General features: G+C 43.0%; 1 protein-coding gene across 1 annotated transcript in view; it reads right to left on the bottom strand.

The window, feature by feature from the left end:
* Nucleotides 1-12,648: 12,648 nt before the first annotated feature.
* LOC120995021 (Krueppel-like factor 15) overlaps nucleotides 12,649-24,392 on the bottom strand; it is a 40,312-nt gene continuing 28,568 nt past the window's right edge. Inside the window, exon 3 of the mRNA XM_040423970.1 lies at nucleotides 12,649-17,436. Within this exon, the coding sequence (XP_040279904.1) occupies nucleotides 17,262-17,436 (175 nt within the window). The 3' untranslated portion in view covers nucleotides 12,649-17,261. The remainder of the gene's footprint in view (nucleotides 17,437-24,392) is intronic.

The raw sequence follows: 24,392 nt of genomic DNA, 5'->3' as shown, positions 1-24,392 counted from the left end.
GTAGTGTCCAGTGTCGAACTGGGCTGTCTAGGGCCAACCAGTAAAATTTATTTTGGGGGCTCACTATACGGTTACATTAAAATATTACTTGCTCACCACAGAGCAGCAAGACTCTACAAGATGATTGATTATGGGGTCCCTGCAGCAACTTTGAGAAGGCAGGTCCCTGGGAAAGAAGGATACTGGCTGTGCTGCTGTACCTATAAGTCATCTCAGCCACATGAATGTGTCTAATAATAAACTGGGGAGTTTCTTAAATATTCTACCCAGTTTTTTTTATATGAACATAGGCTGGTTGTCATGTACACTGCCTATGTATCAGTGGCATAGCGTGGCTTGCCAGCACCCAGGGCAAGCCAAGTATTGTACCCCCGAACTTGTGGTCACGCCCCTTTTTTACAGATAATGTAGTAGATCTCACTTGCAGTCTTACTTAACACCACAGATAACACAGTGATAACTCTCGGAGTACAGATAATGTAGTATATGGGTGTGAGCCCCCAGAATTCAGAACACGCACAGTGTGACCTGAAGTCTGGGGCCAGGATGCGGCAGGGTGGGCCAGATTCTATATCCACCCTGCCATCACTACAGAACATACAGGGTAATACAGCGCCCCATATCTCTTACATCCAGTGATGTCTCCTTTGATGTAGATGTTCTCTTTCCTCATCTTCTCCTTTCAGACCTTCAGACCAGACAGCCATTTCTCGTCTCTGCACTTTGACAAAAAAAACTCTTAGTTTACTACTTTTCCATCATTTTCCCATCTGCTGGACAAGTCATCCTACCACCTCCAATACTCTTCCTGCCGTGCTCCCCAATATTATACTGCAGAAATAGATAAACCCCCTGATAATACTAGTACCATGCAGATAGTGCCTTTCAATAATTATTGGCACACAGTGCCCTAAAATAACTTTGCCCAGCAAATAGTGCCCCTGACACTAATAGTGTCAACATAACGTTCCCCAAAAATAATTGTGGTAAGCTGATACTGTGCCAAGGTGCCCCTACAGTAATAGTGCTCCCAAAATTCCCACCAATAGTAATAATTCTCTGCTAGAGCACACATGGTAGTAATAGTGCTCCTACAGTGCCCCCAACATGTCCTCACTGTGCCCCAGAAGTAATAATGCTCTCATAGTGCCCATACTAGTAATCATGTTTCCCATAGACCCCCAGTAGTAATAAAGCCCACCATAATGCCCCCAGTAGTAATAATTCTCCTTATAATGTGACAGTACAAAAAATGCCCCCTTATAATGTGTGCCAGTGCAAAAAATACCACCTTTTAATGCCCCCAGTTGAGCTAATTTCCCCTTGTTGCCCCATAATGTGCCAGTATAAGATACCCCTATATAGTTCCCCCAGTAAATGCCCCCATAGTTCTCCTCTCCCCCCTTCCTCCTAGTGCCCACATAATGTACCAGTATAAAATACCCCATATATAGTACGCCAGTAAATGCCCTCAGTGTCCTCCATAATTTGTAAGTACAAAATACTGCTTCTTAGTGCCCACCATAGATGACCCCATAGTACTCCTCTCCCCTTTCCCCATAGTACCCACCATAATGTGTCCCAGTATAAAATGCCCCTAAACAGAGCCCCCCGTATAAAATACCCCTTCTTTGTGGCCTCAGTAGAAGCCCCCATAGTGTTCCTCTCCTTTTTCCCCCATAGTGCCCCCCAACTAAAATACCCTTTCTTTGTGGCCTCAGTAGATGCCCCCATAGTGTCCCCAATAATGTGCCAGTAAGAAGTGCCCCCATAGATGCCCCCAATAATGTGCCAGTAAGAAATGCCCCCACAGTGCCCCCCAATAATGTGCCAGTAAAATGTGCCCCCATAGATGCCCCCCAATAATGTGCCAGTAAGAAGTGCCCCCATAGATGCCCCCAATAATGTGCCAGTAAGAATTGCTCCCCATAGATGCCCCCCCAGTCATGTGCCAGTAAGAAGTGCCCCCAATCATGTGCCAGTAACAAGTGCCCCGCCCCAATCCTGTGGCAGTAATAAGTATTGTACCATATAAAAAAAATGAACACTTATACTTACCTCCATCAGGCTGGCAGCAATGCGATGCAGGCCTCTTCCGGCCTGTGTGCGGCACTGTACGGCTCAGGCGGCGTGATGATGTCACTGCACTGGCCTCTGATAGGCTGCAGGCCTAGTGCCTGCAGCCTATTAGAGGAACGGGGAAGGGAGATGCCTCTCCCCTGCCCCACAGCATCCATCTGTAACGCTGTCCTGAGGACGGCGATACAGATGACTATGGAGATGAGAGCTTCCACATTGGAAGCGCTCATCTCCCTGTGCCCCGCCGCCCCCCCCCCCTACTTGTCACCAGGGCCGCCAGAGTCTACTGTGTTATGTACCACTGGTGCAGGGGGTTGAAGACTAGGGGCCCACCTTGCTCAGGAGCTCACCGGGGGATTCACCTGTAACCCTGTGGGCCAGTCCGAGCCTGCCGGTGTCCCAGCATAAGCAAGTGTATATCCAGCTCCACCGGCATTCCTACAGAGGTGGTTTCTGTTGCACAGATTCAGCCCCGGCCTGGGCTCCAGTTAGGACCAATGTTTGAAAGGAGAGCCAGCAAATGTTGAAGCAAACCTTCTTTTTATTGCCATCCAAAAATATTAAAATACATAGTGACACAAATGACACCAACCTCATAAAAAACCGCTTACGCATTTCAAACGCTAAATGCGTTCTTAGTCATAGCAATACAGAATAATTTTTGCTACAAATATATAACACCCTTTAACACCAGATTCCAATTACTACTGAGAGGGAGGGAGAATACATCCACCACAAGTGGATGCATTAACTCTTTGTAGCACCGATAGAATAATAAAAACCAGATGCATAGTATGAACACATATGCATTGCTATAATACAGATTAATGATGTAACAAATTCTCTGACCATATTGGGTATTTAAATAGAACATCCAATAGGCTTTCCTATCTAACAGAAGACGTTTCATATCACCTCCCTGATGGCTTTTTCAGCACTTTAATTGCGAATGTCTTAATGCACCGATCTGCCATGTTTGTCTATAAAATGTCTAGCTGCATTTGATACATTGTACATAATAATATTGGCAATATAATTCAAATGTTCCAAAATACGGACCTTGAATTTTCTGGTGGTGCTGCCGACGTACGTAAGCTCATATTCAGTGCAAACTATAATATAAATAATACACTGTGAATTACAGTTAATATATTGTTTGATTCTGAATGTAGGCTTATGTTGTGAGTCCTGAAAGATGTTACAGGGCAGAGTATAACTTGAAAAAATCCACATCACAACAGAAGGACGTAGAGAGCTAGGAGATCATTTGTTTCCCAGTGTGAATGGTCTCCTAGACACTACTTTGAGCATCCATTACCGATATCCAAAAGATTTTAACCACTTGCCGCAACTGTAGCGCCGAAAGGCGTCATCGCGGCGGCTCCCCCAGGCTACGCTAACGCCGATTGGCGTCATCTCACGTGAGCCGAGATTTCCTGTGAACGCGCGCACACAGGCGCGCGCGCTCACAGGAACGGAAGGTAAGAGAGTGGATCTCCAGCCTGCCAGCGGCGATCGTTCGCTGGCAGGCTGGAGATGTGTTTTTTTTAACCCCTGAAAGGTATATCAGACGCTGTTTTGATAACAGCGTCTAATATACCTGCTACCTGGTCCTCTGGTGGTCCCCTTTGTTTGGATCGACCACCAGAGGACACAGGTAGCTCAGTAATATGTTGCACCAAGCACCACTACACTACACCCCCCCCCCTGTCACTTATTAACCCCTTATTCACCCTTGATCACCCCTGATCACCCCATATAGACTCCCTGATCACCCCCCTGTCATTGATTACCCCCCTGTAAAGCTCTATTCAGACGTCCGCATGATTTTTACGGATCCACTGATAGATGGATCGGATCCGCAAAACGCATACGGACGTCTGAATGGAGCCTTACAGGGGCGTGATCAATGACGGAGGTGATCACCCCATATAGACTCCCTGATCACCCCCCTGTCATTGATTACCCCCTGTAAAGCTCCATTCAGATGTCCGCATGATTTTTACGGATCCACTGATAGATGGATCGGATCCGCAAAACGCATACGGACGTCTGAATGGAGCCTTACAGGGGCGTGATCAATGACTGTGGTGATCACCCCATATAGACTCCCTGATCACCCCCCTGTCATTGATTACCCCCCTGTCATTGATCACCCCCCTGTAAAGCTCCATTCAGACGTCGGCATGATTTTTACGGATCCACTGATAGATGGATCGGATCCGCAAAACACATACAGGCGTCTCCCTGGAGCCTTCCAGGGGGGGTGATCACCCCATATAGACTCCCTGATCACCCCCCTGTCATTGATCACCCCCCCTGTCATTGATCACCCCCCCTGTCATTGATCACCCCCCCTGTCAGGCTGCATTCAGATGTCCGTATGATTTTTACGGATCCACGGATACATGGATCGGATTGGCAAAACACATACGGACATCTGAATGGAGCCTTATAGGGGGGTGATCAATGACAGGGGGGTGATCACCCCATATAGACTCCCTGATCACCCCCCTGTCATTGATCACCCCCCTGTCATTGATCACCCCCCTGTAAGGCTCCATTCAGACATTTTTTTGGCCCAAGTTAGCGGAAATTATTATTTTTTTCTTACAAAGTCTCATATTCCACTAACTTGTGTCAAAAAATAAAATCTCACATGAACTCACCATACCCCTCACGGAATCCAAATGCATAAAATTTTTTGGACATTTATATTCCAGACTTCTTCTCACGCTTTAGGGCCCCTAGAATGCCAGGGCAGTATAAATACCCCACATGTGACCCCATTTCGGAAAGAAGACACCCCAAGGTATTCCGTGAGGGGCATATTGAGTCCATGAACGATTGAAATTTTTGTCCCAAGTTAGCGGAAAGGGAGACTTTGTGAGAAAAAAATAAATAAAATCAATTTCCGCTAACTTGTGCCAAAAAAAAAATATTTCTATGAACTCGCCATGCCCCTCATTGAATACCTTGGGGTGTCTTCTTTCCAAAATGGGGTCACATGTGGGGTATTTATACTGCCCTGGCATTCTAGGGGCCCTAAAGCGTGAGAAGAAGTCTGGGATCCAAATGTCTAAAAATGCCCTCATAAAAGAAATGTGGGCCCCTTTGCGCATCTAGGCTGCAAAAAAGTGTCACACATCTGGTATCGCCGTACTCAGGAGAAGTTGGGCAATGTGTTTTGGGGTGTCATTTTACATATACCCATGCTGGGTGAGATAAATATCTTGGTCAAATGCCAACTTTGTATAAAAAAATGGGAAAAGTTGTCTTTTGCTGAGATATTTCTCTCACCCAGCATGAGTATATGTAAAAAGACACCCCAAAACACATTGCCCAACTTCTCCTGAATACGGCGATACCACATGTGTGACACTTTTTTGCAGCCTATGTGGGAAAAAGGGCCCACATTCCAAAGAGCACCTTTAGGATTTCACAGGTCATTTACCTACTTACCACAAATTAGGGCCCCTGGAAAATGCCAGGGCAGTATAACTACCCCACAAGTGACCCCATTTTGGAAAGAAGACACCCCAAGGTATTCCGTGAGGGGCATGGCGAGTTCCTAGAATTTTATATTTTTTGTCACAAGTTAGCGGAAAATGATGATTTTATTTTTTTTTTTTTTCCTTACAAAGTCTCATATTCCACTAACTTGTGACAAAAAATAAAAACTTCCATGAACTCACTATGCCCATCACGAAATACCTGGGGGTGTCTTCTTTCCAAAATGGGGTCACTTGTGGGGTAGTTATAGTGCCCTGGCATTCTAGGGGCCCAAATGTGTGGTAAGAAGTTTGAAATCAAAATGTGTAAAAAATGACCAGTGAAATCCGAAAGATGCTCTTTGGAATATGGGCCCCTTTGCCCACCTAGGCTGCAAAAAAGTGTCACACATCTGGTATCTCCGTATTCAGGAGAAGTTGGGGAATGTGTTTTGGGGTGTCATTTTACATATACCCATGCTGGGTGAGAGAAATATCTTGGCAAAAGACAACTTTTCCCATTTTTTTATACAAAGTTGGCATTTGACCAAGATATTTATCTCACCCAGTATGGGTATATGTAAAATGACACCCCAAAACACATTCCCCAACTTCTCCTGAGTACGGCGATACCACATGTGTGACACTTTTTTGCAGCCTAGGTGGGCAAAGGGGCCCATATTCCAAAGAGCACCTTTCGGATTTCACTGGTCATTTTTTACAGAATTTGATTTCAAACTCCTTACCACACATTAGGGCCCCTAGAATGCCAGGGCAGTATAACTACCCCACAAGTGACCCCATTTTGGAAAGTACACACCCTAAGGTATTCGCTGATGGGCATAGTGAGTTCATGGAAGTTTTTATTTTTTGTCACAAGTTAGTGGAATATGAGACTTTGTAAAAAAAAAAAAAAAAAGAAATCATCATTTTCCACTAACTTGTGACAAAAAATAAAAATTCTAGGAACTCGCCATGCCCCTCACGGAATACCTTGGGGTGTCTTCTTTCCGAAATGGGGTCATTTGTGGGGTGTTTGTACTGTCTGGGCATTGTAGAACCTCAGGAAACATGACAGGTGCTCAGAAAGTCAGAGCTGCTTCAAAAAGCGGAAATTCACATTTTTGTACCATAGTTTGTAAACGCTATAACTTTTACCCAAACCATATTTTTTTTTTATCAAAGACATGTAGAACAATAAATTTAGAGAAAAATTTATATATGGATGTCGTTTTTTTTGCAAAATTTTGCAACTGAAAGTGAAAAATGTCATTTTTTTGCAAAAAAATCGTTAAATTTCGATTAATAACAAAAAAAGTAAAAATGTCAGCAGCAATGAAATACCACCAAATGAAAGCTCTATTAGTGAGAAGAAAAGGAGGTAAAATTCATTTGGGTGGTAAGTTGCATGACCGAGCAATAAACCGCTAAAGTTGTGGAGTGCCGATTTGTAAAAAAGGGCCTGGTCTTTAGGGGGGTATAAACCTGTGGTCCTTAAGTGGTTAATTGCCAGAGATCTGTTGACATTCAGCAATAAAATATTTATCATTGCTGCAATTCCTGCGTGCCCTGATCATCTCCCCCACAGGAATGGACTTGATAGTTTGTGTGGGTTGATGGCTGTTGGCATGCAGGATGGTGTTCCCCGCGGTTACCTTGCGGTAAGTAGGTGTGGCAATAATTTTGTTTTCCCTGCCCACCAATGTTAAATCCAAAAAATGTATAGTGAACAAATAAAAATGATAAGTAAATGTTAAATTAAAAGAGTTATTATTCAAATAATTACCAAAAACTAGAATGGCAGGCACATCTCCCTCCCATATAAACAACAGGTCGTCGCTGTACCTGCCATACCAGTGAATTTGGGCAATGTAGGGATAAGTTGCTGTGAAAAAAAAAAATCTTCCCAGTATGACATTACATTCGCTAGGGAAGGTGAGTATTTAGCACCCACCTGAATTCTGCAGATAAAAACACTGTCAAATAAAAAGTAATGATATTTACTCAAAAAAGCAGTTGTCTGGAGTATGAAATCCTTTAATTCATTAGTGTAATTACTGTACTGATCCATATGATGTTGCAGAGCTGAGGAATACTGTATGAGGAATACAAGTGTATAGTGATACATAGTAACTTAACCATACATAATTGGAACACCAGGGTTTCTGAAAAAAACTTTTTAACACATCTTGTGTGTCTCTCAAAAAACCTTTCACACAATAGACGAGGTGCTGAAGAAGGTAATCCACTCGCCTAGGTTCAGAGTAAGGGAGTCTATCCCCAAAATAATGGAGAGCATGGCAGTGTTCCAGTAGCTGCATGCCCAACAGTGTGTCTGGTATAGGTTACAACAAAATTGAAAAGCTAACACTTCAGCACGAGTCTCAAAGTCTGAGTAGAGACCTTGCTAGGTATCTTGCAGCAGCGATGGGGATGGCTGTTACCTGGCATATTCTCCATTTTACACATAGTTGAACCTAGTACAAGACATTGATGGTGCTCCCCTCCCCCCAAAAAAATTATGATGGTCTTCCAGTGCCTACACAGTCAAATATCATACGAACAATTATCTATCTTTATACATCTTCACATTCATTCACAATCCTTTTTCTTTTCAATCTGGCCCAGGCCACCATGAATACTTCTTCCAGCCATTACTAATCTCTGTAGATTTACCTACCCAGACACCTTTTGCTCCCTGCTTTTCCAGCACCCTTCCCAACATATTCTTTACCATTTACAGAAGAATTCGGTTAATAACTAATGGTATCCCTACATTAACAGTGCCACAAAAATCATGATCCAAATCAATAATGGCAGGCAGTTATTGACCCCATTATGCTCCTTGCAGTAATAGAGCTCCATCCAAACCCTACACATTGTTAGTAATAGTGCTCCACTTAGTGCCCCACATAGTAACAGTGTTCCCCGTTGTGTCCTCACACAGTAAACATGTCCTTTTTGCCACTGCACAATAATAATGCTCCTTTTGTCCCTTCCCCACACAGCAGTAGTGGTCTTAAAATAATAAAACAGATACCTGACCCCATTCCCAAGACAGCCAGAGTGACTAAGGCCTCCTCTTGCACGTAGTAATGTTGCTGGCAGTGAGTATGAACCCACTGTGCCAACCAACTGGTTTGACTTCTGGCTATTCCTTAGGGTGTTATCTTCACGGTCCCCTGGTATTCCCCCTTTGACTCCTATACAGGGATCTGGGCTTTGCTGCAGGGGAGCCACCAGGCCGCTCCATCTTAGAATAGCCCTGGTGGGGTTGGCTGCTAACCCACTGGGATCAGAAACACCGATGCAAAGCATCAGTAAATCAGGCAATACACATAGTCAGCAAACAGGCAGAGATAAGGGCTGTAAGAGTTCTTGTGAATCCAAAGGTCAGGGCAGGCAGCACATGATCAGAACGGTGAACAGGCACAGGTCAGGAATCAGACAGATAATAGTTCTTTTACATGCTCCAGCAAGCTAGAGAGACCTAGCATGCTCTGTAGAGACCAATTGCTCAGGCAAGGACTGAAAGAAAACAGGTTTATATAGGAGCAGTTGATTCGCAATTTGCCACCACCCATGTAGCAGGTGACAGAGCAGGAGAAGATTAACCCTAGTATGCTGCAGACAGCACTACCAAGAATACAAGCCCTGTTTAACACACAGGTAGCCGGCGTCTGCGCACACAGGACAGTGGCAGCCATGAGCCGTCATTGTAACAAGTAACATCATTGTAATGTCTACACCAAGCTTCTGACATCCTGCACTGTCAGCAGCCCGGCATAGATGACAAAATACAGTGACATGTTTGCACCTCCTGTGTAATGTGCTCTCGGTGGCATGATGATGACATTTCATGGCCCCTCCTACTCTGTGCCCCTGCTGCCTATGGCCTGCTGGAGAGAATGGCAGGCAGGGAGCTGATGATAGCCTAAGAACGTAGGAGCTGGTGAAACTATAGAAATTGGAGCTGCTGCCAGGACTCCTGATGCACCAGTTGCACTATGGTTAGAAGAGCTGTACATAGCATCATAGAAGATTACATCAGAAGGATTTGTATGCCTAGAGGCCTGCAATATACATACCATATTCTGCTGCTCACAGAAGAGCCACTGTTGCCTAGGGCAAAGAACATTGGGGCAGATTTACTAATCCTGTAGATGGCTGTATAGACAATGTACCCAATTTATCACAGTGGCTCAGGACGGATGATAAAGTTGGTTCGTGGCTAGACACTTATGTCTAAGTTGATACTATTGGTTGGCTCACTTTGCTGGTGCAAAGTTGTGGTGCAATTTTGGCACAAAATGTCATATCTTACCCTAAACCCCTTTTCCACTAAACTACATCGATATACCATTACATCACTCGTTCTGTGAGATGCAGTGGATTTTTCTAAAAACTAGATGTGCCAAATTGTGCCCATTTTTGCCACAATTTACAAAAACGTCTAATTACACACACATTAGTAAATGTGGGCCATAGAGCTTGAAATAGGAAACGTGGCACTGTGTACTCTCTGTATTCTAAGGGCTTATTAACAGGAATGTAATTTACATCCATATGCTGTCCTTGTGTTCAACAGGCTGTGCATGGACACATAGAAGTAAGTGGTACTCTACATGAACGGAAGGTCATGCAATATTCTGGTATGTATCTCCCAGAAGAAAGACCTGAAGACATTTGGAGGACAGAAACCTCAATAAGCGGCTGTACAAAGATGTAATTCTCCAACATTATGTCCAGCTACATTATTGAGGGGTCCAATGTGACCAAAATTCCGATTTAGGTTTTAAAATACTAGGCCACATAGAAATGAAAAATGATAAAAATACTTTAAATGAGAAGATGATGAAACATGGAGGGGCATTATTGATGCCATATTGACTAGGACTCTTTAGGCGCCTAGGATGACATGTGGGAAAGAGTAAGACTCTGTAGTAGGCTTGAGCGAATCAGGTTCGGATTGCTGTATCGTTTTCGTTTGAAAACTTCGTTAAGAATATGGGCCCTGTCCTACTGTAAATTGTATGGCCTCCACGGAGGTCTTTTCCGATTAAATAAATATCGCAAGACTTACTTCCTCTCACTTCTATTACGTGTCACTTTTTATTTGCATAAAGCTTCGTATTTTGAAACAATAATTTATGTGAATAAACAAACTGACATGTGGTAGTGTGGAAGTAAGTCTCGCAATATTTGCTGAAATTTCGGAAAGACCTCAGCGGAGGCCAAACATTTTACAGTAGGACGGAGCCCTTATTCTTAAGGTAGCTTTTAAAAGAATCGCTCAACCCTATCTGCTAAACAATGTCTGTCTAGTGTGACCACATATTGTTTCGAACATTGTCGGCTCAACCAGGAAATGTTGGCATGCTGCAATCATGACACAAGCTCCGTTTTCATGATAAGTATCTGGTCATTAGGAGGTCCAACTTCTGGGATCCCCAGCGATCACATACTTACAGGATTGGGGATAAGTGTTTTTCTGTTCTTCTTAAGCCCCATTCACATGAACTTAAGCACCTTGATTCTGTGGATGCGGACCTTTTGACTTGAATGGGTCCGTGATCCCCAAGAATGTCCTAACTTTTGCCGAGCGGAGGCACAGATCAGTAGCCCACAGAAATCCTCAGAAGCGCTTCAGTGGGCTTTCGGGTCCATGCCTCCACACTGCAAAAGATAAGACATGTCTTATCTTTTGCGGATCGTGGACCCATTCAAGTCAATGGGTCCACACCGCAATACGGGATTCACATGACCGGTGACCGTGCATTGCGGACCACTATTTGCAGTCCGCCGCACGGGCTAGTCCGCCGTCCCTAAGGCTAGTTTCACACTTGGCAGGCTGTTCCAGTAGAGAAAAGCCTGCCGGATGCTACCTCCTTCCCTATGGACCCATTAACTATAATGGGGTCTGGTAGAAATCCGATATAAAAAACGGAATGTTTACAAACAACATCTCTTAGCAACCATCAGTGAAAAACGCATCGCACCGGCACTTGCTTGCGGATGCAATGCGTTTTTCACGCAGCCCCATTCACTTCTATGGGGCCAGCTTTGCGTGAAAAAACGCAGAATATAGAACATGCTTCGATTTTCACGCAACGCACAAGTGATGGGTGAAGAGCAACGCTCATGTACACAGACCCATTGAAATGAATGGGAACGGATTCAGTGCGGGCGCAATGTGTTCACGTCACGCATTGTACCCGCACGGAAAACTTGCTCGTGTGAAAGGGGCCTAAAGCTTGTTGCACACTAGTGTTAAAATCTTCTGTCAGGATGTTCCAGCAGAGGAAGAATGGAGATATATTGGTGCAATTATAAAAGGGTTCTCCAACCCAATTCGAGTAAGCTTTGAATTCAGTCCACACACAATTGTTTTTCAAAGTTATATCTTTTTAATCTTTGATGAGATATTTGTACATAATTTCTATGGTCTCAGCAAAAAATTAAAAGAAATGGAGAACATTCATGGTTTCCTAAAAATCATTTTGCAACATGATTATGATGACGTTTCGATTGTGGTGACTTTTTTTTTAAGTATCATCAGTGGGTACACATATAGGGGGAATGCCGAGACAGGAAAAAAATGGCGTGTGCACTGAATTCACAACTTACCAGCAGAGAAACAGCTTGTCAGAGTTCATTGTATCAGACTAAGGGCACGTTCACATCTGCGGCAGTGTAACTGGCAGGTTGTTCCAGAAGAGCGCAGACCGTCGGACTATAATAGGGTCCGACGGTGATCCAGCTGCTTTCTGGCATAAATGCATGCAACAGTTTTTGTCCGACCAACAGCTGACATTCTTGCCGGATCAGGCTACTAGAAGAGCTTGCCAGATTTGAACTGCAACCATGAATGTACCCTACTAGATCAGAAAAAATGTTAAACGCAGATGTGAACGCGGTTTTCCAATCTAGCACAGAGGAAAAATTTCCCACTTGGCACGAAAGTTTTTCATAATGAGTAGGAGCTCACAAAAAAAAAACTAAATGAAAAATCAAGGTAAGTAGAGACATTATTTATTATGCCAAGGCAACACCTGGAAAATCCATAATGTTTATTAAACCTTTAGAACAAACTGTAAGATCAGAGTATAAAAATAACTATACAATACTTAGAATTTAAAACATGAAAAACAAAAAATACCCTTTATTTTTCTTAAAGAGAGTCACCAGTTAAATGTATTACGAAAAACGGAAATCTGATTAATACTACAACTTGAGAAACGCGTGGTTTGGGCATGACAGACGCCATCTGCGTTTGCCTTCTCTGCAGTCAGCAGGTTGTCAGTCCAGATTTGAGAAGATCAGATACGGTAAGTCATGTCTCCGTATGCATACCTCACAAGTGTCCTGTTTTCTGCAGGGCTGAACCACGAAGGTGACCACATAAACAGGACGTGTGTAGATTTGCATTAAATGGCTGCCGCTATGCAGTTTTGGGGGCGTTCCTGCTGGAACAGGGAAGAGTTTATATGCCGAGATTTGAGATCCAAATTGGGAGGAATGTAGTCTGGTCAATAAGGGTTACCCTAACAGCTACAGTCTTGTTCGGTAGTGATTTTGTGGCAGCCAGTCTTCAGCTAGAGTATGTTCTCAAACAAAGTGAAAACCAAAAAAAAGGCAAGGATGCTTGGAAGGATTTAAACCATGGCTTTCTACACCAAATACTGCATTAATCATATTTTTTGGAAAATATAAATGTGTAACGGAGAATCCCTTCAAAGTGTTCACAGGCTGCAGCAACCTGTTGTGGACAAGCAATAAAACGGAGCATATAAAAGATCACGTAACAAGACAGCTGAAACAGAAAGTGGATTTTCAGTCATCGTTTTAACAGCAGCATACAATTATATTCAAGCCTCTATGATTAATGGACAATAAGGGTACGACCACACAATGCGGCCAAGTACCGTGCGGCTGTGTGAGCAGCAGCGGGATCCAATTAACTACCGTAATTAGAAGCACATTATTTAGCCGGTCTTCTTTGTTAATGGCGGCACAGCACATTAACATTGAAAACTGACTACACAATGCAGACCTAATCCGTTAATGAAGAATAAGCTATAAACATTCTTTCCACTTATATCAGCTCAAGATACTAATTAAGACTAGTTTTATCCCCCACAATTGTAACTCAGCACTCTATCACTCAATGTCACTTTGAGATTAGTCATATTTCTCCCAACAGGGTGTCCACAAGCAAGGACATTCAATTATGAAGTTGATGTCTTCCTGCTGCATTATAGCACTATGCTATAGGCTCTAATATAAACCAGAATTCATTCAAGCGCCGACACGTGAAAACTAACATTAAGCTGGATCTAGCATTCTGGGGGTATCCCATCAATGTCTGTTGTTGGAATAACCCTTTAAGGAAATACAATAAGATAGTTTTAATATCTAATATTTAGGTATCTAGTTACACCTGGCACCATAACACAAATCACTCATTCCTATGGTAGTGGCTGAAAAAGGGAGCCCATCGCGGGTGTAATCATGGTACTATATCAGTCACATTGCAGCACAAAAGGCTATTGCAGAGGTGAATAATAGGATACACCTTAAAAGTGAAAAATTATAAAGTACTATGCAGTATATCATTATAATAGCATCAAATTCCAAATTAGGCATTAAAAAGAGCATCCCTTAGTCAGGCCATCCTCTATAATGGAGCTATTGAGAACTTCTCCTACACAACAGACCTCTTCCAGATCATAAAATTTGAAACTGTGTTGAGAACCAGCAGTCTGATACAACCCCTTTAAGTGCAGTCTACCCAGTATTTCAGGCAAGCAAGAGCCAATATTTGTCAAGAATGGCTTGGTGCATAGGGCATACTATATAACAATGCCATGAATTTGTCATTTCCATGCAATTTATTTGAACCAATGTCATTTTTTTCTCTACCCTTTGCTCCTTCACCCCAAAATACATTGGAAACATTGAACTTCTAGGTTAAATGAATAATTGGCAAGCGCCAAATAGAACTTGTACATTTCCAACCTTTATATAAAGCCTATGCTGTAGTGATCAGCATGCTCATGGAACAGACTGGAAATACATTATCTGTAACAGAAGTGCCAGTGAAAGTAGATCTATCCCAACTCTGTATAAATTAAATATCTACATATACACAGAAATGTCCCCTCCATGCTCTGTGTGAGTACAACAAGACACCCATTGGAAGACTGATGATTTCTAAGATATCTAAATCCCAACCAAACCCAACTAAAATGCAAAACACCAACAGATCCAAGAGATCCAAAGAGTACACAGCACCACTGCAATATTAGGTCTACTGTCCACTCTGCTTGGACTCTTATCTGCCAACAGTAAGAACTGTACAGTAATTTATCAGTAGAGACATTACATTTTATGGAAGACGAGACCTAAAGTCCATATATTTTAGAAATGATTCATTTACAGGTATACAGACTTTAGTTTGTAACACATTTTTATCAAATACTGTATATAAACCGATGTTGTAGTTATGGTGTATTGTTAGCTAGTAGAAGTCTTCTAGAATTATCCATAAAGATCTAATGAACCAAGTTACATAGAGTTTAACATTCAACTGTGTCACGGTGTAGAAACCATGGTAATATTAGACTGGTGATGTTCTACAAAAATGTGGTTTTCATAGTTTTAGACTTTGTTGTTCTCATAGTAATACTTGAATGTTATATACATGGAATAGACAGGTAACAGTATGTAAGAAGACCTGTAATGGTGGGAGAACTTTAGTCTTTAGTCACCCACAAAATATGAATCACTAATGCCCCCTCAATGGGTAGAGGCTTTCCATGGTCTAGATACCTGGGCCTTCAGTATCTTATACAACCTTCAGGTGACTGCTTCACTTTTCTGAACTGAAAAGGAAATGAGTCACTGCAACATTGTACATGGGGAGGATGAGCCAACATGTTGGGGCTTTATTACAGTTTTGAAGTGCTTAACAACTATAGTCGATACCGATGGAAGGTGAAGAACATGACACATTTCATGGATAAAAGAAGGTATCCCACTATGACAGCTCCTATGACCTGTACCCATCCAAAAAAGTGTCATATATTGTATTAGCTTTGTTCCCCTTGCATCTATTTTTTATCCACTCCCCCCCCCCCCCCCCATTATTGCTGGCTCCCAATATGTAAATTATTCACATAGTGTGCAAATGTGTGAATAAATTGACAATTGCACACTCCTACTTGCCTAGTGTCAACTAGGCAACTTGGTGCACCGATACTGTAGCGAGATCCCAGGATAGTTTTTTCTCTTCAGTGGGACATGTACCCTTCCCTTTGGTCAGTTTGATTCTGACGACTAGTTCTGTGTTGGTCCTGAACAAGCCGGCTCCCTTATGTGAACAATGGAATCCAGCTCCCATAGGAGAGCCGATTGAGGATTTATTTTGATCTCCCTCCTTACTTCCTGTTAAAAAGGGGAGGGGCTGAAACAGAAAGTGGTATGAAATGGAGAGCTGATTGGGAGCCAAAAGAGCACCTCATGTTGTAAATGTTCTGGCTTACTAAAACGAGTGAAAATTTTCATCACTACTGCCGATTCTGCATCCTGGCATTGACCTGCTTTGTCCTGGCCAATGATGAGCAGCACGTTTCGCTGTTTGAAGAAGGCAAGATCACGTGGTATTGTACAGCTATCAGATCTCACTACTAAAACTGCTCTGACACAGTCCTCTCTCATTGACCACTGTCGCTACATGGAGTGTTCATGCCCAGTTGTCAACCTAGTCATCCATTTGGACAATGCGTGGCCAAGGAACATATCGGACACCAAAATTAACAGAGACAATAGTTGGGAAAAGGAGGAACTTTTGAAAAGAAGTGGATATAGAAATGGGGAGCACTGGGAAAAAAGGTAATATACTATTTGACACTTCTTTGGGGGTTTTCACAGGTCCTGTTCAATATTGTACATAAGTAAGAGCATTTAGTTATAGCAGTAAGGACATCTTCACATTAGTGTTATTTCAATTGTAAAATGAAATTTTCGTAACAGTCTCCAGTGTGTATGATGCAGTCATAATGGGTTTAAAATGTTACACAGGTAAGTGCATGTTATGGTATACAGAATGCTGTAAAATGTAGGTGCACTCACATACCTTGTACCTACATATATTCTCTTCTATATGTATTAACTTTATGCCCATCTTAAAGGGCAATAACAAAAAATAATGCAAAGACTGCCTTTACACAGCAGTGCCATAAATGTAACGTCCTTTAAAATGTGTAAAACCTGTACAAAATTACAGATGCTTATGGGGTTGTATATGAACAGACTACTTGGTAAGGTCTTTCATTTAACCCATCAAAACAAGTAACTGTCAACCGAGAGGTAGGGGTATATTCACAGGGATATTGCAAAGGTCTCTACCTCTACACACAAGAGAGGCATGTTACAAAAAAAAACAGCCACGGACAACATAGCACAGTAACTTCTGTCGAAGTTATCATCACAATCTGTGGGACTGGCAAGTCTATGTCACATAACTCCTAGTAGGCGCAATTGATTCGGCATGGGTTGATCCAGTTTTACCCATTAGTCTTGCTATACTGTTCCTTCAAGTTCACATCATAGACTAAGGATATATTTTGTTAAAGCAGCAACTTATTTTATTCTGCCCACCTAGTGGAACGCAAACAAAAAAAAGAAAGGTTAAGTGCTGGGTCGTGGTGTCCGACATCCACCAACTCTCTGGCCCCGATGTATCTTCATGTGTTTGGACAGGTGGTCACTCCGGGCAAACTTCTTGTCACATACAGTACATTGGTATGGCTTCACTCCAGAGTGGGATCTCTTGTGTCTTGAAAGCTCATCAGAACGAGAAAACCTGCAAATCAGAGAATAGGTTGATCACTGACATAGTAACACACTCTTATTATGGACACAAGGCCTACTAATAGTGTGCACCTCACACATACAGAAGCATAAATCGCTAACCCCCCCCATTCTATTTAAGGGATTGTCCGCTTTTTACTATTGATGTCTTATTCTCAAGATAGGTCACCAATATCACATCAGTTAGGGTTCCACACCCGCCGATCAGCAATTTGAAGAGAAGGCAGAGCTCGTGTGAGTGCTGCCTTCTCTGCTCTGTTTACCTACCTGCCGCAGCAACTGCAGTGGTGAGAAGGTGTAATTACAAGTATGGCGTCTCTATTCACTTCTACGCGACAACTCTGTATGTTCAAGTGAATAGGACGGAGCCATCCCATTGATGGGGACGCCATACTTGTAATTACACCTGCTCACCATGCAACTACTGCGGCTAGCAGGTAAACAGAGCAGAGAAGGAAGTGCTTGTACGAGTGCTGCCTTCTCTTCAAACCACTGATCGTCTGGGGTGCTGGGAGTCAGACCCCCGCTGATCTGATATTGATTAACTATCCTGAGGATAGGTGATCAATAGTAAATAGCGAACAACCTCTTTAATGCTCAAACTTTGCTCAGCCTCGGTTATATGGCACAGTGTTCATAATACTTTTAAAAAGTACCTAAACCTTTATAAAAAAATAAAATAAAGGAGGCAGAAGTGTTGCTCAAAGTCCCTGTGCCACAGGCCTTTTCGAGCACGTGGAGTACGGATATACAGAAAGTATATGGGAGCCATACTCAAAAAGTCAAGCAGAGACGTTGAAAGCTGAAGGGACAGTTTGCTCTCGGCAGCACTTCTGCCTTTTTAAAAAAAAAAAATTGTTAGTTCCCCTTTAACATGCTCAGGCTGTGTTATTCCATATGATTCCAACAGGCTATATAGTATGGATACATTCAGCTGACGATCTCATATTGCCATATACAGCCACTTCCCTCAATGCTGGAGTGTTGCACTGATGATTCCACCTCAGCCATGGGTAGAAAATCCACAGAAATTGGAGCTTCATCTCTTGTCTCTGATAAAAATCCATCCTTTATTCCATCAAGTTAAAAACAGAAAAGTGTACATTTTCCCGGTTTTAACTTGATGGAATAAAGGATAAATTTTATCAGAGATGACGCCATAAAAAGCATCCAGCATGAAATTGTATACAATGCAGTACAGGTTTTGTATTTTTTATCTTTTCGTTTTTTAATCTGAAAGCCTATAGGTCACTGCATGCCGTGTCGGTGGCATAAGCCAGAGGTAGACATCTGGAAATATTCCTAATGTATACTTCCAACGTGAGGTTCACAGTGTGAATAGACCCCTATTTAACCTTTCATTCTATAAGCATACCTTGAAAGGGTTCCAAAATTTTGATAAAGTATCCTGATGCACCCTTTGCAATCAGCTATTAGCAGAAGCTCGAGATACTGAAAACAGGCACTGGAACTGTACAGCTCCATCCACTGTGGAGTGGACGGGGATGATTATTGCAGTTTTGCTCCCATAAATAAGGGTAAGACATCAATACTTTAGTCTCTGTTAGGGATGTCCCGATACCAGTATCGGCATCGGGACCGATACCGGACATTTGCACGAGTACTTGTACTCGTGCAAATGTCCCCGATACCACTGCCGATACCTGTGCGCCGCTTCTAAATGTGCATGTGTCGGTCCGTGGCCTGCCCCTGCATCTCGCACAGCAAAAACAGCTTCTTCTTGCTCCCAGTCTCAGCCCCTCGCCCTGATTACCAGCGGCCTCCGCTGTCCCCGGCTCCTCGCATGTTTAAGACTCCGCCCACAGCCATCCGAAGTGACCAGTTCTGCTTGTGGTGTTAGGAGGTTGTCTGGAAAGAGACTTTTCCCGCGGCTGCTCTGATTAACACTTTCCGCAGCGGCCGCCACCGTCCCTGGCTCCTCCCCCCACAGACATCTGATCTCCGAATCGGAGCACAGGAGCAAGCCAGCCGCGGGAAAAGCCTCTCCAGAGTCCAGACACCCTCCGGCCTCCTCAAACAGAGTCCGCCTGCCAGTAGTTTTAAAAGCTATAGGAACCGACCCTAGTAAGTGTATAAAGCTTAGTTAGAAGATTATAACCAGCCCAAGTGGTCACAGACAGAAAGAAATAAAGGTGTTGTGTCTGTCTTCTATGGCCCTGGTCCTTCCCTTCCTGCCTGCAAGCTGCATATTGATCTCTAAAAGCAGGCATTAGGGCAAGAAGAAATATACATTACTGTATGATGGCCACAAGACTATTATACTGAGGAGGGAGGGGCTTCAAAAATTGTTGTCCTGACTCCTTACAGTAGGTCTCCTTGTGGCCCCCATACAGTCTCCTTGTGGCCCCCATACAGTCTCCTTGTGGCTGCCCCATACAGTATAACGTCTCCTTGTGGCTGCCCCATACAGTATAACATCTCCTTGTGGCTGCCCCCATACAGTATAACGTGTCCTTGTGGCCCCCCCATACAGTATAACGTCTCCTTGTGGCTGTCCCCATACAGTATAACCTCTCCTTGTGGCTGCCTCCATACAGTATAACCTCTCCTTGTGGCTGCCCCCATACAGTATAACGTCTCCTCGTGGCTGCCTCCATACAGTATAACGTCTCCTCGTGGCTGCCCCCATACAGTATAACGTCTCCTCGTGGCTGCCCCCATACAGTATAACGTCTCCTTGTGGCTGCCCCCATACAGTATAACGTCTCCTTGTGGCTGCCCCCATACAGTATAACATCTCCTTGTGGCTGCCCCCATATAGTATAACGTCTCCTTGTGGCTGCCCCCATACAGTATAACGTCTCCTTGTGGCTGCCCCCATACAGTATAATGTCTCCTTGTGGCTGACCCCATACAGTATAACGTCTCCTTGTGGCTGCCCCCATACAGTATAACGTCTCCTTGTGGCTGCCCCCATACAGTATAACGTCTCCTTGTGGCTGCCCTATACAGTATAACGTCTCCTTGTGGCTGCCCTATACTGAGTATAACATCTCCTTGTGGCTGCCCTATACAGTATAATGTCTCCTTATGGCTGCCCCCCATACAGTATAATGTCTCTTTGTGGCCCCCATTCAGTGTAATGTCTCCTAACTCTCCTTGGAACCGCAAGTGTTTTTTTTTATTCATGTTGCCCACAGACATCTGATCTCCGAATCGGAGCACAGGAGCAAGCCAGCCGCGGGAAAAGCCTCTCCAGAGTCCAGACACCCTCCTCACACAGAGTTTGCCTGCCAGGAGTTTCCAAAGGTAGAGGAACCGACCCTAGTAAATAGTAATAAAGCTTAGGAGAAATTCAGTAAAAAGAGAATATAAAATAAGCTGTAACATTACAACTACCAAAAAGGTGAAGAAACTTATTTATTGCATCCTTTCAGTGCACAGAGCCGCCAGCAAAATGTCAGCAGTGTGGAAGCATTTCAAAATTTGTAAAGACCCACGCATGGCAGAATGTAATCTTTGTTCTACAAAGATACCGAGAGGAGGTGCAAAAGGTAGCTCATATAATACTAGCAATCTTATAAAACACCTAAAAATCAAACATAAAAATGAGCATGGAGAATTTCTACCAGCAGTGTTCGGCAGCCAACACTGGAGGAAACCCTAGCAAGACGAGAAAAATTTCAAGAGATAACCCAAGAGCTATACAAATAACAGAGGCGCTTACTTAGTTTATTATTCTTGATGATCAACCACTGTCAATCGTGGATAACATGGGTTTTCGAAGATTTGTTAATGTTTTAGAGCCAAAGTACGAGATTCCCAGTCGCCACTATGTCACTGATGTAATCTTACCACAAATACATGACACCGTTAAAAAGCATGTCACCAGCATGTTGCAGGTGAAGAAGAATGCCATCAGCTTCACTACTGACATATGGAGCTGCAGTGTGAGTCCAGTGTCCTTAATTAGCTTGGATAGATGAGGATTTTTCTCTAAAACAAGTTATGCTCCATGCAAAGGCATTTCAAGGCTCTCACACTGGTCAAGCAATAGCAAACATCCTTCAGGAAATGCTTGAGACTTGGGCAATTCCTAAAGGTTCTGTTCATGTTGTGGTCCGTGACAGTGCCACAAATATGATAAAAAGGCATGGATGAAGCTGGACTTTGCAGTATTTCCTGTGTGGCACAGCGCAGCATTGCTGATGCTCTGGGAATTGGGCGCAAAATAGTCGGCCACTTCAAACATTCAAACCTGGCATACTCTCGCTTACAAGATATTCAAAAGCAGCTTGGTCAACCAATTAAAAGGCTTCAACAAGACGTGCAGACTCGTTGGAACAGCACGTTTTACATGCTGCAGTCATTGAATGAGCAGAAACGGGCACTAGGAGTATATATGTCTGAGCATGAGCTTCCGGCCACGTTCACTGCAAACCACTGGAATCTAATGGAGAAAGTGGTACACGTCTTGGCTCCCTTTGAAGAGTTCTGCGGATGCTTTTGCGTCTGATGTTATTCCTGCTGTGACTGTGCTGCAGAGACTGCTATCAAAAGAGGATGCTGACCATGGTATTAAAACAATGAAGAGCACTTTGCTTGCTGCTTTGCAGAAACGCTTTTCTGATACAGAGCGCAATCCACTATACTACATAGCAACAATAATTGATCCAAGGTAATGCAGTAACTTTTAAATAAAGCTTTAATTTGCTCATAAATGTTGGGGGGGGGGGGGGGGGAATGATGTGTTTCTAATTCTATATTATTTTTTTTTTCTAGGTATAAAGATCGATTCTTTTCCAATGCTGACAGTGCCAGGCAGGTCAAAGAAATGTTTGTGGTCGAACTTCAAAAGCTTTCGGAAGACACAGCCACGCTTGAGGAAGAACCAGCTGTCAAAAAACCACACCATGACAAGCCGAGTACCAGCCTGGACTGTGTTTTTCAGGAAATAGCAGATGAACATCCCTCTACATCTGTGAGCATCACTCCAAAAGCTGCTACTGTGCAGCTGTTAAGGTACCTAGAGGAGAACACTGTCACGCTCAGATAGTCCGCTTAAATACTGGGCATTAAATAAAATACGTTTTCCAACTTTGGCTGTAATGGCGCAAAAGTATCTTTCAGCCCCATGCAGTAGTACTGTTCAGCTCAGTGTCTCACGTTCTGACCGAAGGCAGAAACAGACTTCTAGCTGACCATGCAGAAATGCTTCTGTTCCTCAAAAAAACCCTTCCACTTATATTACATAAATAGTTGATACACTGCCTCTTGTACTTAAACAATGTTATAGTTCTGTTTTTGGGCCTTTTGGTTGGTCAGTGGTCACAAAATACATGTGTGTGTATTTTATTGTTAAAATTGGTATCGGTAATTGGTATCGGTGAGTACTTAAATAAAAGTATCGGTACTCGTACTCAGTCTTAAAAAAATGGTATCGGGACATCCCTAGTATCTGTACTTATCATTTCTTGGAAGGGTTGTTTCTCTCAGTGAATCCGTCAGAGAGCTGCTCTGACGGCTTGATCTGTAGCCCATATCTCTAGTTCCCTGACAACTCAAACACTCTTTTATGCAATATTCTTATTAGACTGATAAGAATTGTGTTTAAATGAGCATTGATGAGCTATGAGGAAGGTAAAGATAAGGGCTATGTACAGTTCAAGCCATCAGAGCAGCTCTCTGACAGTTTCACTGAGGATAAGTACCTGTCTACAAGTACAGTAGGACTGAAAGGAGTAAAATCTTTTAATAAAGACTAATTGAAAAAAAAGATTTTTTTTTAGACCAAGATAAGAAGATTGCAATAATTCTGAATCCCCAACTATGTCCATAGCCTTTAAAATACAATGGAGCATAGAGTCTTCACAACCTTGTCAAAGTTTTGTGTTAGTCTGAAATCACGCTTAAACCTCAAGTCATCCCTTTAATATCCCTTTAAATTTAGCTGAAGTTTAGAAAACACTGCTTCAACTGGAATTATATCAAACTTCTCTAAAAAGCCAAAACATTATTAATTTATTATGTGAAATCAGCAAAAAAGTTTCTGCCACCAATCTGTATTTTGTTCGCAGTTCAGGGCATACAGGGAGTCAATTTGTTGGGCACAAATGTTTTTGTGCGCAGGAGGTTCACAACACACTCCTTATACTGTACATAGGAGTGGAATTTCAAGTATGAATTGGGCTAGGTTTACATCTGCATCAGAGGTTCCGTTCAGAGCCTGGCCCTGACAATCTTACGCCTGTGCTGCGACTGTTCATGTGCACCTAACCAAAAGTGTAGAGGCAGCAGAGCCTCTGCACTTATGCCTCTAATCGGAACAGCAGCTAACAATCTGCTGATTGCTGGTGGAGGAAACTGCTGCATTTACATGCAGCAATCTCCTCCAGAGTATGGGGAGAAGCGATCACTATTGCTATCTCTCTTCCCCATACAGACTCGTTTGCCATCAGGAGATTGTGTTTACACAGCACGATCTGCTGCCGCTAAACAATCATTTTTGTGTGCACACAAACGATCTGATTACCCGATGGATGGACGAACATTTTGCTTGTTCATCAGGTAATCGGCAGTACATTTACACTGCCCGAATATCGCTAACGCATGTTACTATGAGCACTCGTTAGCAATAATCTGTGCGATTCTGAACCTGTGTAAGGGGCCCTTTAGGCAAAAGATTATCGGGGCAGGGCAAGATGATTAACCCTGTCCATCAAGCGGCAGGAGGAAGCCTCTTGAACTGCAGTGACAGTCCCACTCTCTGACCATTCAAGAACTCTTTTTGATTAATGAATAGTTTTAATTATATCTCTATCTCTATCTCAAATTATAAATTAATCAGATACGTTGATGTCCATCAAAATGGAACAGAACCCATATGAACTCAGCCTTAAGCGTTCTTGCTTTTTACGGTAGAGTAGACTCTACCAAGCTGGCCTGTAGTAAAAGAGACAGTCCAAATGTCATTAAGGGCCCTTGCAC

This window comes from Bufo bufo, chromosome 3, assembly GCF_905171765.1.
Source record: "Bufo bufo chromosome 3, aBufBuf1.1, whole genome shotgun sequence".
NCBI lineage: Eukaryota > Metazoa > Chordata > Amphibia > Anura > Bufonidae > Bufo > Bufo bufo.
Note: the sequence above shows the minus strand (reverse complement) of the source record. Positions and strands in the feature narration are given on the sequence as shown.